Below are 17,805 nucleotides of genomic sequence, written 5' to 3' on the forward strand. Positions count from 1 at the left end.
GAAAAATCTGGCTGTGCTATGGCTAATGAATTCCTCTTTTTGTGTCAACTGCACTTGAAAAAATGCATTATGCTCTCTTTATATTTAATGATTTCAGGAATAGGACTAATTAAAACATTGAGAACAACCTCATAACCTAAAACTTTGCCTTCCTGAGCTTCATCACATACTTCGATATAGAGGACTGTCTCTGTTTTTCAGTCCACCTGTGAGAGACAAGGGTTTGAGTCCCCAGTAAGAACATTGGCTTGTCCCTTTCAGATCCATCAAACACAAGGCAAAGAATCAAGAGACACAACGTCCTGGACTGTGCAGCAGACAGCACCAGTCTGGAGCTTCTTGGGCAATGAAGACTTGTTAAGCCCAGGCTGAAGGATGCCTCAGCCAACCTCAGCACAGAGGCTAGAGTAACATCCTCCTCTCTACATCAGCTATTCATTTACGTTCTGCTGATGTTTTCATTACAGAGTGACCTAGGACCCAAAGCTATGGATAACAGAGAAAGACATGCTTAAGTCTCAAAGACAAAGAGGTCCTCAAGCAAAGAACAAAACAAACTATTATATCCTTGCATTGTGGCCAGCCAAAGGAGGGACCTAAAGAAGCTAAACTGGGCTGCAACTAGTGGAAAGCACAGAGCAGAGCACACATGGAACAGACAGACAAGAGAGGAATCCCAGGAAAGGAGTTCCACGAGAGGAGTCCTCCCATCCTGCAGTCTGGAGTGTTCCCTAAGGCTGGACCAAGGGCTACGCAACTGGAGCTTGAGCATCACGGGGAAGCAAGTTTCAGGGATGATGCATGTTCATAGCAGATCAGCCACCAGCTGCCCCTTTCTGTCCTGGCAGACCAAAGGGAGGGCAAGAAACACTGCAGCTTATCCCACGCTCCCCAGGCAGAGGACGGGCTGTGTTTCAGGTGCGAAGCACACACTGTTCATCACCATCATCATCAGAGACCAGGGAGAGGGACAGCAGGTGAGGGAAGAAGTGAGAACTGACTGCTGACCTCTACACAACAGCACCAGCTGCACTTTGGGATCTGACTGCAACAGGATATATAGCAATTTCACTGGTCCTTTTCACTTGGATTGTATCTTTCCTCTTCGCTTTTCATTAGGTTCAGGAAAGCCAAGTCACAGGTAAGAGCGCAAGTTAATATCCAGGAGGCACATATCATTTCGGCTTAGGATCTGAAATTCACAGGCTCGTAGACACTTCCAGTGGCTGGTGCTTACAAGGAGACACCACCACATTATGCTTTTGCCAGTCTCCAAGATCTCTTTGTGTATGAAACCAAGCAGTCCTAGGAAACACTCTCCTGGGCAGAAAATGTCTGGAAAGGGCGGTAAACAGGCACTGTTATCCAAACAGGCAGGTCCCATCTGGCGGAAGAGCCAGGAGAAAAGGATTAAAGCAACAGGAGGGATTGATTCCCTCTACGCAGAGATCCTGGGCCACGGCACACAACAGAGTGAAACAGGGATGCTGAAGGACTGCAACGTGGCAGCAGACGAGGTGCTCTAGCAAAAGGCCCAAGCAACAACCTCATGGCCCAGTGTCACAGTGCCAAGAGGACTGTGACACTGGTAGCGTCTGGACTCGGGTAGCCAGAGCGCCAGGAGAGCAGCAGAAGGCTCTACTGGAAGGGCTCTACTTACAGACAAGGCTGAAATCCCCACGAGATACCTACAGGCACCAAGGAAAGAGCCACCGTTTCCCACACTGTTTTGGAGGGGGCCTCAGAAAGACAACAGCTCAAATGCGCACTGGAAAATTTCTCCCACTCGGCCTCAGGTTTTTATCGGGAAAGACAGGCAGGAGTTAGGGCTGCTAAGCTAATACTAATGACTAATTAGTAGGAGTTAAACAGTTAATTAGAAATTAACTAAATAGCCACAGGGGGTCAGAGACAATGACAACGCGGTGCCTGTGGGGACCCCGCTGCAAGGAGAGAGCTGAAGAGCTCCAGCTGCACGGAGGTGATACCGTTGCCACGGGCTGGCCTGGATCTCGGCAGTCTGGGGCAGGTGAAGGAGCTCTGCAGGATTGAAAAGTCCCCGGGCCTCAGCTCTCTGCCCCCTTCTCCTATTTCAACTAGGTGCACAGGCAGCGAGGAAGCGCGGTCGCTGCATTTCTCCGTAGGTCTGGCCCAAGAGCCTGCAAGGTGAGGAATACAGCTAAGCCCTGAAAAGGGAAAGAAAGCAGCACAGAGAAGCAGACACACCTACAAACTGCATTGCTGAGACATTCAATCCAAAGAGAGGCATCTTCAGCCAAGAAAACTGTGACTCATGATTTAATTTTTCCAGGACATAAGATTTAGAAGTGATTCATTTGGTCAGGAAAAAAAAAAATCAGTCCTATATTTTTCATTCTCAGTTAATGTTCATTTTATACTGCTTCTATCAACTTCCAGTGAAAACAAAGAAAGCAAACTCCAGGTTATAACCTTATGGCGCTAAGACATTCAAGCTCCCTTTTCCATAATTAAAATAGCTATTGTTTCTGGATGTGAACCTAATACTCTTTAACTCTTTAAGAAGCTTTTACAGATTCTACCACCTTCAGCAGCATAATTAAAGTGAAGTTAGCAGGCTTGTTTCACTTGCAGAGGAAAAACAAATTGAAGGCATATCCGTACCCTTGGAGCAGAGTCAAAACCCTGCTGAACTATTAGCCAAGTGTGTAGATTAATAATTACCATAAAAGCTGTTTACAATTTGCATTTGATTTCTATACAGTTAAAGTGGTCGACACTGGTCAAAGTTGAAGTGCTCAGCTGGAATTTTGCCCCCCAGAAGTGAGACCAGAAAGCATGTGAGAAGAATTTCAACAAACTAAATATTTCCTCTCCTTGCTGAAATTCCTATACATATCAACATCTTAACCTTGAAAAAATAGTTAAGGATCTGCATAACAAGCTTGGAAAGTCTCCTTCCACCTAATATAAACAAAAAATAAGGAGAAAGATGGAATTTAATATTTACATTATTTACATTATTTTCCTGAGATTTTTTTTGTTTTTTTTGCATTAGGTCAAAGTGCCTTTACTGGAGACCATCTAAACTCATCAGGTACTGGTAGCAGATCCTGAAGCATCAAAACAGAAGCCTGGAATTTCCAACAGAAATGCAAAAGATGCAGCTTTTAGCAAAGAAAACGCACGGCGAGCAGCTGCCAGCGCCGTAGCCTTAGCAACGACACCTGTTCCATACTCACGTCGGCTTTCATACATGCTCCTGGACTGGGCCCAGATTTTGAACGGATCCGGCTTTTTCTGCCCAGGGTTGTCCGGCTGGTCGGCGGGCAGCGCGTCGGGGGCCGCGTAGTCGGGCAGCGCCTGCGTGCTGTGCACGGGCGAAGCCGTGTGCCCGCTGCGGTGGCTGGAGACGCTGTGCTGAGAACTGTTCTGGCTGTCTTTCCTCTCAAGTGGTTGCTGTAAGGAGGACGGCAAGTGGAAAGAAAGAGAACAGCCAGTTATTGGTCGCTGAGTGGGTGTTTTCCATCAATTTTGCCTCCCGTCGCTGATCAGGGGTTCTGCGTGCACATAGGCAAATATACAAATCACAGTCGTGCTGCCACCACTTAATGCAGGATGCAGCTAGATTTCCCCATGACAGACTTTTGATAGACAGACTGACAGAAAAAGATATGCAAAACGGATACGTTTATCATAAAAGCCACGCAGCGCTCCACCTCGCACACAAAACAAATCTAAATCTCATTAGAGGCTACTAATTTCAGTGCACTTTTTTTTCTTTTTTCTGCACTAGGCTCGAAAGACTCAACAATCTTCTACTTAGTTAACATTAGGGTCTATCTTGAGCCAAGAAGAACGAGGTAAAGTCATTAAATTGCACGGTGAAAATCTGCACAAGCCCCTCTGCAGCAGGTCCAGGAAAGGTCACTGCTTCTTCCAAAGCAGTGTGTCAAGAGCTCTGTCTGCTCGATACTTAGCTAAGCAGGGTATGTAATTCCAAGCTCAAGTTCACAACAGTGTGCTCAGAGGAGGCATGAGTCGCTTTTGCACTGCATTTGCTGAATATGCAGCCAAACCCTCCCTTGAAAAGAGTTCCCAAACACTGCAGTTAATACTTCTTTTAATTCTCTTTTGAGATGATCTTGCATTGGCAACAAGGGCAAGTCCAGTCTCCCACCACCCCAGCACAGGGAACTGGCACCTTTCTGGGGCCACCACTATGCAGCGGACGCCAGGAAAACCAGCATCCCATATGTGGTGTTCATAACACCCACAGACTCCTAGCTAAAAGGAGTCACTTACCTAGAAACTTCACTTATCTAGAAACAGCAGCCCAATGGCTTAGACACTCCGACCTTGCACTCAGGTTGTTAAGCCACGACCGTCTTTTTTTCTTTTTAAGTGGTATCTCGATCGACTAGAATGTGAAATTGTGTTTGTCCTTTAAAGCAATTCTGAACGGATCCTACCTGCTGCGATTACTCATCCACTGACTTTCAAATACAAATATCTGAATCAATTTCAGGCATTTTTAGCTTTTTAAGCAGTAGAAGGAGCTAATTCAAATGCAGCCCCTTCAGTTTTTAAATGAAGTGATTTAAAAAACATCTATGCTGTGGATAATCTCTCCTTTGTGACTTTAGAAAGAAACACAATGCAGCTCTCAGTGCAGCCATCTGGACCGGTTTGTTTGTTTGGTCAAACAACTAAAATAACTGAAAGCGTCCTGTGAAACGTCAGGTCAATCTCACTGGAAAGAGCTGGTTTACAGGCTCAGAGTATAGGGTTAAATTGGTTAAAACTGGAAAATCTTATGTATGCAAGCCTTGGGGAAATGTTAGGAGCTATCTGAAAACGTTCTTTTTAAAAAAAAAATAAAAAAGTTCGAACCTTTAAAAGGGATCTCAGTTTATGAGATCTAATTTCAACTACAGTTGTAGCTGCAAACACACAGAAATTTTGCAAGAAACAGGGAGAGAATTTTCTTCAGGCATCTGCTAATTTTTCAGATGGAAACACCTTTAAAAAGCTTGAAACCTCTCCATCTATGAGAGGAGGAGGGGAGCAGAGAAAGCAGAACACCACTATGTAAATCACAGATATATGAGCTTAAGTGAATTCAAGACAACACTAATGAACTTTCACATTACCAGGATGGGCCAAAACCACTGTGAGTCAAACTTCTTCCCACTTGCCCAACAAGAGCACTAGGGAATCTGCTCATAGGGATGTTTGGCTGGAGACAGGGCCCTGGGGCAATGGCTGAGCCTACGGAAACCCACATCCTGCCATGGAAGGGATGGCTCCTCCACTCCCACCTGCTTCCTCACTTTGTGTCCGACATTCCCTGCGGGATGCAGACCCAACCGTGTGGGGTGCAGCTCCCATACTGGCAGAGAAGCCTGTGTCCCGCTAACTCAGGGCCAGGGGAACACGGGGCTCTTTGGTGACAGACTCTTTGCAGATGTTGTTCCAAGACGCATTCGCTGGCCGTGGTTTTCAGTGCAGGGTAAACCAGATCAGCCGAACCATAGTGATATTTGACAGGACCTCACAGATAAAACACATGGGGCATTCAACTACCCAAAGCCCTCAAGCACCCTGCCTTGAAACACAAAACCAAGCAGTCTACGGCCTTCACTATGCACTCTTTCTTGCCAGAAAGACAAAAACTTGATGGTATGGCACTCAAAACTAGGAAGACGACCTTGAGTTCACTTAGGCAGACCACTCAGCTACTATACCACACTCGTGACAAAGCTTCTATGTCGAAGGCTAGAGACCTGCATGCCCTACCCAAAGCAGAGGTCTGACATGGAGCTTACGGACTATGTGTTTTGACAGTGACCATGGGGAAAAGAGGGGAACAGCAAAAGTGATGGGAGCAGGGGAGCTCGCATCCCAGCTGTTGGGCTTCCAAAGGAGCCAGGAGGAAAACAGACCCTAAAAGGCTCTTAGAACTGTGCTGGGCGATGCTACAGATACCCACGTGTCACCGGGCCTGCTTGTCACTTGGGGCAAATGGAAGAGCAATTAAACGTTACTTTGCACCGTGATGGCTGAAGCAGCAGAGGCCAGTGACACTGCAAAAGGGGACACATTTTGGGTCACAGTTCAGCTGTGCTGACAACGTATTTATTTAGATCCCAAAGAAAAGTCAGCTTTTCAAGAGAGCTCAGCAGTTCCTCCCCTCTGCACTGAACCTGGCTTTGGATGATCTAGTTATAGATTTTGTGCTCTAGAGCACTTCGGAGAACCTGGTCCTGGCACTGACGCAAAACGGAGCTGGAAATGAGAATCTTTGCCCCCTTGTGGAATATTTTGATACGTGGAAAAAGAGGGAGGGGAAAAAAAAGTAAGTTTGTTTTCAATCATATTGCATCAGGACAACTGCAGGGCAATTACTAAACTAGAAAAAACATATACTGAAAATATATATCCCCAAAATATTATCTATTTTCCTTTAAAAAAGAATCAATGGGAAACTGGAAGAAAAAAAATAATTAAAGCAGGAAGCTTTTATGAACCTGCCTGTTTTATGGGAACGGGGGAAAAGAAAGCACTTGGAAGCAACCAGCCAGTTTTACTGCTTGCTTCAAGATCTGCCTCTGAAGATTTTTTCCTAGTTTGACTTTTCTACCAAGACTGCAAAATCCTCCCTAAAAACTGAGAAACACACCAAAACATGTCAAAAAGCATCAGTGATAACGTGTGCAGGCACCTGCACAGGCAGAAAACCACCAGGAAGAGCAATTGGAAGGCAGAAATAGGCTCCGTCAGCGCACTGCTCTGCAGCCCGACAGCCTCTCCGAGGCCCTGGAACACCTCCTTCGGGATGCAAACCCAGCAGCCTGATGTTGGCACTCAGGAACACTGGAGCGGGGCTAAAAATAGGGGGTTTTTTTGAGAAAGAGAAGAGTTGGCAGCAAGGTGGGCGGGCGTCTGGGCTTTGAGAGAAGATATAGGAGGAAAGAGAGAGGGATTTCTGCAGAGCTGAGAGGAGGAGGATGAAGCCCCATGCACGCGTTGTCCCACCAGGAGCAGGGGAGATGGAGACAGAGCCCACGCTCTGGTCAGGCTGGGCACATGCTGATCCTTTAATTGTGGCTAATTGACTAATGAGGAAAGGCTGGGTGGCCTTCCTGGGGGAAACAGGCAGCACATCCAAGCACCCGGCAGATGCCCTCGTGGCAGTGCTGGCGACACCAGGATGCACCTGATGGCTCCCAGCCCTGGAAAACAGTCTCCAGGGAGCTGCAGGGTTGGGCAGTGTCTCAGGGGGACAAGCCAGGCATGGGGACAGCATCAAGAGGCCCAGGCTGCGCTCAACCCATCAAATAAACCCAAGGGAGAACCCGCTGCTGCGGGGCCTGCGGGCAAAGGGGCACCCGCCTGGCTCACCACGGGGCGACCACGGCTCCTTCCTCAGGGCTGCCGAGGAACGAGGCCCGCGCGCCTCTCGCACGCTGCTTGCCCGTCATACCCACGGTTCAATAACCCCCGGGCCAGCGGCTCACGAGCGAACGTGCCCCACGCTCCCGACGCTAACGCGAGCCGACAGCGGCAGCGGCCCGGCCTCACGTGGCGCTCCTCAGCGCTGCCCCGAGCCAGCGCGCCCACGGTAACCGCCGCGGCGCCGGCCTTGCCGAGCGCTGCGGAGCTGCCTCCTGCCGCCACGAGCCCTCGCTCGCTCCTCTCCCGAGCGGTCTCCCCCTCTGCCGCCCTCTCATCCAGCCTCCGGAAACTTTCAAGCCCTAAATATTTCATTTCCTTTAAAAATAAAGCGCTTCTTTTTGCTGCGTATAAATAGCACGCTAATTCCTGCCCACGACAGCGTGTGCAGAGCCTTAATGACACTTCAGATGACGGCTCCCAAGTGATTAGCTCACATGCCATCTGAGGAACAGCTGCACGCGGAAATAAGATCAGAAGGGACAGGAAAAAACTGATTTGCTTTTCTTTTCCCCCAAATAAAGGCTCGCACACCTGCAGGATAATTCTGCTCGCTAAGGAAGCGCCTCCAGAGCAGTGAGCAGTAATCCGTGCTCCCACGGAGCTGCGGCCAGGCACAAATCGTGCTCCAGCTTTGCCGTGGAAGGTAAGGATTCAGCTCTGAGTACCGGAGCAAACTCAGGGTGCTAATAGAAAAGGCTGGTGCCCACGCACACACAGCCAGAACTGCTCCTGGCAGCAGGAAGGTGGAGCCTCCCATTTTCCAAAAGGAAACAAAAGCCTTTTTTTTTCCCCCTTATTCTTCTGTTTTTTTTTTTTTTTTTTTTTTGCTGGGTTAACCAGCTCATCCGTCTCCGCAAATCTGGGGCTTTCCTTGCAAGGGAGCTCCCTCCCCGCGCTGCATCCCTTACATCCCCGCCAGCCGCACACCGCGAGGCGCCGCGGCGCCCTCGACCTCCCGAGCTCATGCCCTGCTCCTCCGAACCAGACACACGCACACACAGAGTAGCGGAAAAGTGCTTACCGACTTGGGGCTCTTCTTCGGGGCCGGCAGTCCTGCAAAACGGCAACAAGGGAAAAAGAAGCATTAGCGTCTACGCGTCAGCGTGCCTTAAAAATAAATGAAGAAAAATAAATAAAAAAAAGAAAGGAGGAAATCGATCCCTAGGTGCATCATCCAAACACAGCCATCTGCAGAGTTATGCCAGGTTTCGCTCGCGCGGCAGAGTTACCCGTCTGCTCATGTCGAATCAGCGGCGCGAGCGCGCGCCGGCAGGGGAGGAGAGGGGGCTCGGGGGGGACGTTCCCCCCCGGATTAGGGGCGACTTAGCCGGCAATTAAGGGCAGGATATTTCCTCCTGACGCGGGCAGCTTGTCAGCCTCCCCGGACCAATGGGAGCAGCGCTGGGGGGAACAGGTTGGGTTTTTAAAAAGGAGTATTTTTGCGAGAAAAGGGTTTTTAGAAGAAGAAAAAAAAAATAAAAGAAAGAAAATAAAGGCAGCTTTGTCTCACTGCCTCCCGGAGGCTTGGGAAGGGGAAAGAAGGCAGAGCCACACGGTGGGGCAGACCTGACCCCACCAGCGCGAATCCGGCTGAGGAAATGCACCTTTCCCTCCTGCAAGTGCCGGTGCCTCGGTGCAAACGTGCGGAGCCAGAGCTCGCAGCTGCGAGCTGGCATTGCAGGAGCACGCGGCTCGAAAGCAAAGCCCTGCCGATGCTCTTGGGGTGCTGAGGCAGTGCAGAAAAGGGGCATTTTCATTCTGGCTCCAGGGGACGCAAGGGAAGGAGCCAGCGCGCGTGCAGGGGAAGGTTTCTCAAGGCGGTTTTGCAGCGTGGAGCAGCTTCCATGCCACAAGGAGAGGGGGACCCCACATTTGCACCGCTGGGAAACTAGCATCAAACCCCCGGCACAGATTTCTCCTCCACACTAAGTGCCCAGTAATTCAGACTCTTGAAATCTGCTTTTGTAGCTGGGATGCTGATTTACGGGGCATTTACGCCGCATGATGTTTTTCCACTTTATGCATTTTGTTTATGTTCAAAGCCATGCCCCTGTCTCACATTTACCCAGGGACTACGGGAAGCTGCTTCGCGAATCCTGCAAGGAAGGAGCACGTTTTAAGGTGATGCTCCCTTTGAACATGCAAGAACCACAGGCAAAGATGACAAATAACATTCAAATCTCTGCCTGCTCCATGGACCCAGCTGGAAACCCCTAATGTGGGGATGACAAAACACCAAACCCACCCGGACCCCAGCGTTTCTGCTGCCGGCCGTGGCTTTTATGCAGCACCCCAACCGAGTGCAGCACTAATAACATTCGTGGCAAGTCGCCTTTTTAACAGGCCCCATTTATCATAAAGGCAAACGTGCAGCGAGACAGTCCCTCGCGCGCGCTCCTTCCGCATGCATGCACACACATGCTCACTCTTCCTTTCCAAGGGATGCTCTTTCCTATTAAATCAATAGGTAGAGCGGAGACGCACGCAGGCACGCACACACCCTCGGTAGAAAGCACGACAGGAGCCAGGAAGGCTTTGCAGCAATGTGAGCCTTCCCTACAAAAGATAACGCGGAGATGCAGCTGGCTTGTTGGCCAGAGCGTACCGGAATTTAGTTCATGGCATTGCAATCATTAAATGTTAAAACGTATTAAGTATGAGCTAGTGAACAAAGCTCTCCGTCAATGTTTGTCATTAATTTCAGCTGCTCTAACCCAAAAGAGATGGAAAGGGGCTGGAAAATAATGGAAAACACACCCGAGGCCACTGCTCGTGAGGTCCCTCGCGGACCACTGCATCGCACAACGTTGCTGCTTCGTGCCAGAGTTTGCTGCAGAACTAGCAGTAATTGCTTTTTTAAACCAAAATCAGTGACATGTTCACAAAAGTTGAAAGGCTTTCATGGGACAAACCTACAGCCAGGGGAATAACCGCCTGAAATGTGAGAATGCCACTGCTCCAGCTTTTATTTTCACTCTTTCCAGTGTATTTCCTTTGTGATTTAATCCATACAGACATCTTGCTGCAGCACTTAAAATGCATCTTCCAATTTGGGGGTGTTTTTTTGCTTTTTGTTTTGTTTTTTTTTGCAGGTGCAAATTCCCACTTGCGGCAGGCACACGACCAAACGGGCTCTTGTCATCACAGAGTTAACAGCGTGTTTCAAAACAAACCCGCGCATCTGCCATGCAATGTCAATATGACCTAAAACCCCTTGAATGGGCTCATTGTAGCTACTTACAAAATGTGACTGGAATTAAATTAATTAGAAAACACAAATTACTCCCTCTCTAAATAACAATGCGATAAAGCAACTGTCTAATGAAAAATGCCAGCGATCAGTGAGCAATCCGCAAGCACAAAACCGGAGACCGCAATCAAACCAAATCCACTGACTCGTCAGAGAGGCAAGAAAGGCTTCGTACAAGGTTAGTCAAAAATGAGTCAGATGCAGGGATCTAAATTAAACTAATTATCACGGAGATTATTACATTTATCTTAAAAACCCCTCTCTTTTTTTCCCCTCAGTACTCCCTAAAGCTCTATGTACAGCTGGCTGCATCCATCTGCTCAACTATGTTTTGTAACATAGGGGGGAAAAATGCAAATCATTAAGCAAGTTTTGCACCATGACTTCAGTACTCGTAATGCCTTTGCTCGTCAGCAGTATTTCTATTGTGTGGCACTGCGTTATGGCCGTGAATTAAGGCCACAATCCAGTTCACTGCATATTCCTGGGCATGTTTTAATTCTGCAGCCTTCTACAGTGAGCCTTCTGGTGCTAGGGAGCTGCTAGTGCCCTGATGCTACCTATGATGGGACTGTGGAAGAAGGTGGGACTGGAATTCACCCAAGAACTGCTCTTTCTACCATGTATTTTACAGGAATATTTTTCCAAATCTGCTGTCTTTTGCAACCAAAGTCATATGGGAAAACCACAACACGTAACAAACTGCATTTCACCAAGCATGTCCAGAATGCAACAAGCAACTACAAATCCATAGTACAGCCTGGCTGGGCTCAGGACAGCCCACAGAAAACCACACATGCTCCAAAATTATCTAAACGGACACCAGACATACCAAGTCTAGCTCCATAGTGACATGTTAGTGGCAGATAGAGAAGCAAAATGGTCACAGGTTGGGTCTCAAGAACACCTCTCTCCCTGGGTTGCATGAGTCCAGCCAACCCATTGGAACAGGTCAGTTTGACATGAAGGGCAGCTAGCGCAGCAACTTGTGCCTGCACCACAAATAAAGTGCATTTCAAAGGTATTCCAAGTGAAGCTGGAGCAATTCAGTATGTGTCTGCCCAATCTATCTGCAGAGTAAAGGTGCCTAAAGAGCCAGGCAAGGACCTAGAGGCACGATCTCGTTCATTGCTTGCAATGCCTGTGGCTCCTGCTCAACACTTTATTGGGTTTCTTTGCATCTGAAGAGACAGAACAACTATCCCTAGATCTTCGTTTCTCACAACTGCCTCTCACTTCCAAGCAGGACATCCAAGAACTGCCTGAATCCAGCAGCCAGGTAGTCACAGGGGAGCCTTGGTGAAAAGGCCACCTGTGAGGTTCCAGCACTACATGGCCTGCAGCACAGAATGCACAAGAGCTGGAAATTGGCAGGAGATGCATAAAAATGCAAGAAAAGAAACATTGCAGGCTGTGTCAGAGTTAGCATTTACAGAGAAAATGTTCCAGCACAGCAAAAACTAAACAAAATGAACAGGAAAAATTCTCCAGCTTTCTAAATAGTGCTGCTTACGCTGTGCTGAATACAAACTAAAAGGTATCATCAAAGAGCACAGACTCCTGCAAAGCAAGGGGTAAAGCACCACAGTCTGGGGGTACATAACCATTTCCTGAGCCTTGCACATTGATCACCCTTTCCCTGTGCAAAACGAGGACCTCTAAATAATTAACGCTAATGGCTCTCAGTACCACCAGGGGCAGAGCGGAGAGATGGATGGTGACAAAGCAATCTCCTTGATTCTGTATAACCCATTGCCAAAGAATTTTTAATAAAGGGCGAACATGATCTTTAAAAAAAAAAAAAATCAAGTTGATCTGTTCCAGGCTGCAGAAAGAACAAGAAAACATAGCGGAATAATTGGCAGCAGGAGACACGCGCCTGCACAAGCCATAAGGAGCTCCATCAAGAAGAAAACCCCTACGTTGCAACTGCCTAACTTTTCTGCTTGTCATTGCAATCTGCAAAACAACCGTGTTACTGCACTGGCATAAAAATAAGCTAAGCAACACTAGCGTTGAGCCATAATAATAATAATCTACACTAAAGGAATTCCGTGAGCCTTAGATCAAATTCGGTATCTACCAAACTACGTGACAAACACTACGTTTCTAAAATACTCAAGCCAAGGAAGTGCTGTTTTCAAGGAACCATCTTGGGCATTATTAACCCACTGGCCCTGGCAAAAAACATAACGAGGCACAGTATATTATTGTCATTAATGAGAATTTTGTTTCTAGTTGCTCTGAAGATGTTAAATTGTATTAACCTCAATTACTCACTCTTGATCAAGACGGTAAACAATTCCTAGTAATTGCAATCTAGGTCATATTTTCAGTGTCTCAAATCAGAACTGCAATAAAGAAGATATAGCCTAATAAAACGCTATTTAATTACTAGAAAAAAAAATTTAACTATGGAGTGAGACATACACAGTCATGCCAAGACAGTAAGATAATAAAGAGATCGAGACTTGGTGCTACCATTACCAACCTAGCCTATGCTTGGAAGCATGTCAGCAGTTGTTATAATTTTATTTATGAAGCTCATTAAGGTTTTTTCTCCTAAAGCTCACATGCTTAGATGAAAATCTCTGCTAATATTTAAACAAATACAGGCAAAAACACATTAAATTTCCTAAGCCCCCAATCCAGCCGTAGGGGTGCGTGCATGCGCATGGACCAAGCCAAGGCAAAAAATCTTCCCTAGGGGCCAGTGGAGCTGCACGTGGTTTCACAAAATGTAACTTTATTTCACTTACAGTTCTCTATTAAAATAAATCAGTACCTCAATATGATTCATCAACATAAGTGCCCACCTCAGGCACTAACCCCTGCGGGCAGGGATGGGGACAAAACTGTGTTTTCTGTCTCCTTCATGCACCTCCATGTGCGGGGTCTGGACCTACCTGGGTTGCTTGGCCACTTGCAGCATCTCTAGCCGTCTCAGCCTCTGCTCCCACACGTGTCCCCTGCACCCACACTACAAACTGTTGGAGTTCACCCCCGGTGTGTCTGTTGGTGGCCTTTCTGGCATTACAGGCATTGCTCTGAGAGGGCCTTAAAGCTGCTACAGTTAGAATCAGTATTATAGCAATGAAGGGGAACTACATCTGGTCAGGGAAAGCTAACAGGAAAAGTAAAGCAGCAAAAAAGTTTCAACACAAAATGGAGGAAAAAAACAAGCAAAAAGCAATCAAACTTGGGAAAAAAAAACAGAAATATGCAGATTTGTATGAGAAAGCGTTCTCCGATTCAGAGCAAGCCCAAACTATAAAACCATCTTTCTCCCTCAGTTTTGCCCACCTGCTATTGTTTCCAAGGGCCCTCCAAATGCATTTGATTACAGCAATAAGGGCCTTTCTCGGTCTCCAGTTCCCCACTGGTTCCATTATAGCTGGTTATTATCACACCTGGATGAAACACAGCTGAGAAAACCTTGCTAGCTGCAAGCCCACGAAGCTCCAAGCGCGCTCCCGTGCCCGCTGTGCAAACCCCGGGATGCAGCGGGAGGCACCTCTCTGCTTCAACCTGCCTCATCTAACGCGCGGCCCTGGGTTCTGCTGTGCCACCTCGCGCTACATCACGTCGAGCCCGGTATCAAACAGCACCGCGTGGGTCTGCACTGCTCCACGCACGGCGCTTCGGCATTGCCTGCCCAAACTGAAGCAAAACATAGACAAGGAAAGAGAAAAAAAAAGATTTTTTTTTTTCAAAACCTCAAGCTAAGGGAAAAGAAGCCTTTAAGAGGAATTTCAGAGCTTTCATCTTTCATTTGCCAAGGCATCTCCAGTTCTGCTTTCCTGTAAGAGGCTATTGCTTTTGGAGAGATAAGGTGGTTTGTGCAATAAAACATCCTGATGGGAAGATTCCAGACTGTTTGTACTTCCAGCATTCAGCAACTGCTTCAGTTTGCTGAACAACTGTAAAGCAGATCCAAATTTCCTGCCACAAAGAGGCAGCCATGAGTTCAATGCTCACAAGATCACTACTGGGTATTGTCAACATGGAAGATCAGATGAAACACCTTCTTTTGCTATTCCAAGTATATAAATTGTTCACCTTTTTAATGGTTAAAGAACAGGTTTCTTCCTGACCTTAAACCAAGCTCATGTAAAGCTTTTAGCAAACAATCTCAGGCTTTAAAATAAGTGAAAAGCACGTAACAAAATGCCAAGTAATGAATCAGCAACTGTTTGATCCTGCTTTACCATTCCCTGCAGCTCTGGAGCGCAGATGACACATAGATCTGGGGGACAGCAGCTATAGCACGGACAGGCCATGCTGTCACAGACATGCAGGGCAATCAGGGTAAAACTAGTCCAGATCCAAAAGCAAATTTCACGGGCATCTCCCATCTGCTTGTGCATTTCTGCCCCAGAATCGGTGCAAATGAGGTAATGAAGGGAAAATCCTCGTGCCCCCGGTGACTAACGCATCAATCTCGGCACCTTGCTGGCACTGCACCGTGCTGGTGGCACCAAGGCTCTTCTGTTAGCAGGATATTGTATCTTAAAGCTGTTGTTCTGGGATGCAGGTGCACGTAGGAGAATCTGCTTTGTTTGAAGCATCTTGGCCTCCAGGGTTGAGAAAAGGCAGTTGAATACAAACTAGAAGCTTGAAATAAAAAGACTAAAAGAGCACCATATGCAGTGTTTTGGGATCTTAGGGTTTCTGAGCCAAGCTCTGCAACTTTGGGGGTCCAACAGGCCAGGATGAATTTTTTGAGGTTGTTACTGGAAATTGTTTCCTATTTCCTACTGAAACTCGACAGGACCAAAATTGTACCTTACTGTTTGGGGCAAGCACTGTTATCCCAGGCCTGGCAAATTCAGATCATCAGGAACCAACAGTTAATGCTGCTAAGGTTAACACCCATCAAGCATGCTGAAGGAAAAAAAATTCTGTGTAATTTCCAAATATTACATTATTTATAAGGCGACCTGATTTTAAACGTTGTTTGGCTTATTTTTATCACAAAGAGAAAACAAGTTGCAGTTAGCTTGCTTTACAAAACCAATTACCAGTGATCAGTGTATTGTGCTGCATAACAATATACAGCATTGCCCCAAAAAGGCATATCTGCCACTCGGAAGCTTTTCAGAGGAAAATTAACTTGCACAGTGGATTGAAATACATGCACGCAGGCAATTCTAATGAGAGGTATAAACTTCAAGCTTCGTATTAAAAATATCAAAATGTGCAACTTTCCCTTTATTTTTTATTTTTCTGACTTCAACCAATTTCTTTATCTGCTTCCTGATATAACAGTCTATAATCAGAACAAGGCTGTAAGAGAATAGTAAATGTGACTTGCTTTAAAGTCTCATCAGATTTCAGCCTTGTTCGAAAGTAATTTCACTTAACAGAGAGAAAAGGAAAATAGAGAGGCTTGGTGCTTTCGAAAAAAAGACGCAACTACTCCCAAATAAAGATTCTTCAAGACCTGCTCCTTTCTTGCAAATAATTCATGAAAACAAGGCAATCTGTGTTAAAACTGTATGAAATATGATTTAGTGTTTAGCTAGTCATGCAATTTTTTTTAATTAGTGTTGTCTATTTAAAAAAATGGAAAGATACCGGTGTAAAATATTATACCAACATATCATTTTGATGCAATTTGTAGACCAACTAAAAAACTTTACTAATCCAATTTCCTTCTTCCCAGGCAAATCTCTTTAAAGGAAACAGTAACAAAAAAAAAAAAAAAAAGTAGGAAATGATTGAAGATAGATTTATACATGCCAAACGAGTTTCCCAATTTAATCAGGAAATCTATAATGCTGGTTTTATAAGGAACTGGGAAAAAAATCTTGGCATTACACATGGACATATGTTTCTTTATACATACTATGATTCTGATAACTTTTTTGCATATCATTTACCAACTAATTAGGAGCATTCACAAGCTATCAAAGATAACACCCTCACAAGATATTTCTGGATGGTATTACTCACACTACAGAATCAGAAATTATACATCTCAAAACATCTCAAAATAACCCATATCAACCGATAAATTACTATTGAAGAGATTCAATAAGCAGGGCGATACCTGAGCAGAAGGTATTGGGAGGCTTTGGTGACTGGTGGCGTCTGATGGTGGTGGAGGCAAGGAGAGAAGCAGGGAACAACGAAAGCGAGGTGAAAGGGGGTTTTCCAAAAGCGAGAGGTGAGCTGAGCACGCCATATGGCAGAGGGGAAGGAGATATTCTCCTTACTACTGGGCAAGGAGCTGCCTTGATGTGGTGGCCTGGGGAGGGAGGTGTGGAAGGCCACGCAGACAGGAGGGAATCACTGTTTTCAAGACGTGGCCCATGGAAGACATGAATGAAAGGGGACTTGAAGAGTATGAGGGCCACCTTTTGGTTGAGAGCAAGCAGGAGATTGAAATCTAAGAGAAAAATCATCTCTGTTAAAATAAAATTATGATAAAGGAGATGCACCCTTCTCATCTCCGTAGACATGGAGGCCACATCCAGTATGTGGTGGAGCCGGTGAGCTGGAGCTGCGCTGTGGTGGGAGAGGGGCATCAAGGCCGCCTTGGGTAGATGCACCCACATGCATGAACACGGACACCTCGGCTCCCGGTCCCAAGGACGCACACCACCAATGGGACCCTTTGGAAGATCACTGCCACCTGGGCCACTGTCCTGCAAAGCCACCGGCACCAGCAGCTGCGAGCTAAGTGAGGACAAATTTTCACGGCGGGGCCTATGGATCCAAGCGCGGCACAAAGGGCCCAGTGTAACATCCTGCTCCCTCTGTGCTCAGGAGCGAAAGCACTGTTGGAAACGGGGAACTTTTCTTCCCTTTCCAGAAGCTTTGGCACAGGCCAACACGCTCTGTGGCAACGGCCGTATGACTCCCGAGTTGTGATTTTGTCCTCAATGCCGCTCGGCCTCGCTCTTTCTCTAACTCAGCAGCTGCTGGGACACTCTGAAATTTCCTGGCAGCAGAGGCTGAAGTGGCCTGACTTTGAGCTCGCTCTTCACTGCAAGCCTAAAGGGCAAACAGAAGTGAGTGGCTCGTTCAAAAAGAGTTCAAGTCCCCACTGAATAGCTTGTTGCAGCTCTAATTACCATGCCTCTCCATCACCGGGGACTGCAACCGAGAAGGAG

General features: G+C 46.8%; 1 protein-coding gene across 18 annotated transcripts in view; it reads right to left on the reverse strand.

The window, feature by feature from the left end:
• MAGI1 (membrane associated guanylate kinase, WW and PDZ domain containing 1) overlaps window positions 1-17,805 on the reverse strand; it is a 271,549-nt gene that overhangs the window by 24,716 nt on the left and 229,028 nt on the right. For all 18 annotated transcript variants that reach the window (XM_088528302.1, XM_088528297.1, XM_088528294.1 and 15 more), the window contains 2 exons: window positions 8,459-8,490; window positions 3,222-3,438 (listed from right to left, as the gene is read on the reverse strand). In XM_088528302.1, the coding sequence (XP_088384428.1) occupies window positions 3,222-3,438; window positions 8,459-8,490 (249 nt within the window). The remainder of the gene's footprint in view (window positions 1-3,221; window positions 3,439-8,458; window positions 8,491-17,805) is intronic.

Source organism: Tinamus guttatus, unplaced genomic scaffold, assembly GCF_059628265.1.
Source record: "Tinamus guttatus ecotype Peru unplaced genomic scaffold, ASM5962826v1 Tinamus_guttatus_pri_ptg000307l, whole genome shotgun sequence".
Lineage (NCBI taxonomy): Eukaryota > Metazoa > Chordata > Aves > Tinamiformes > Tinamidae > Tinamus > Tinamus guttatus.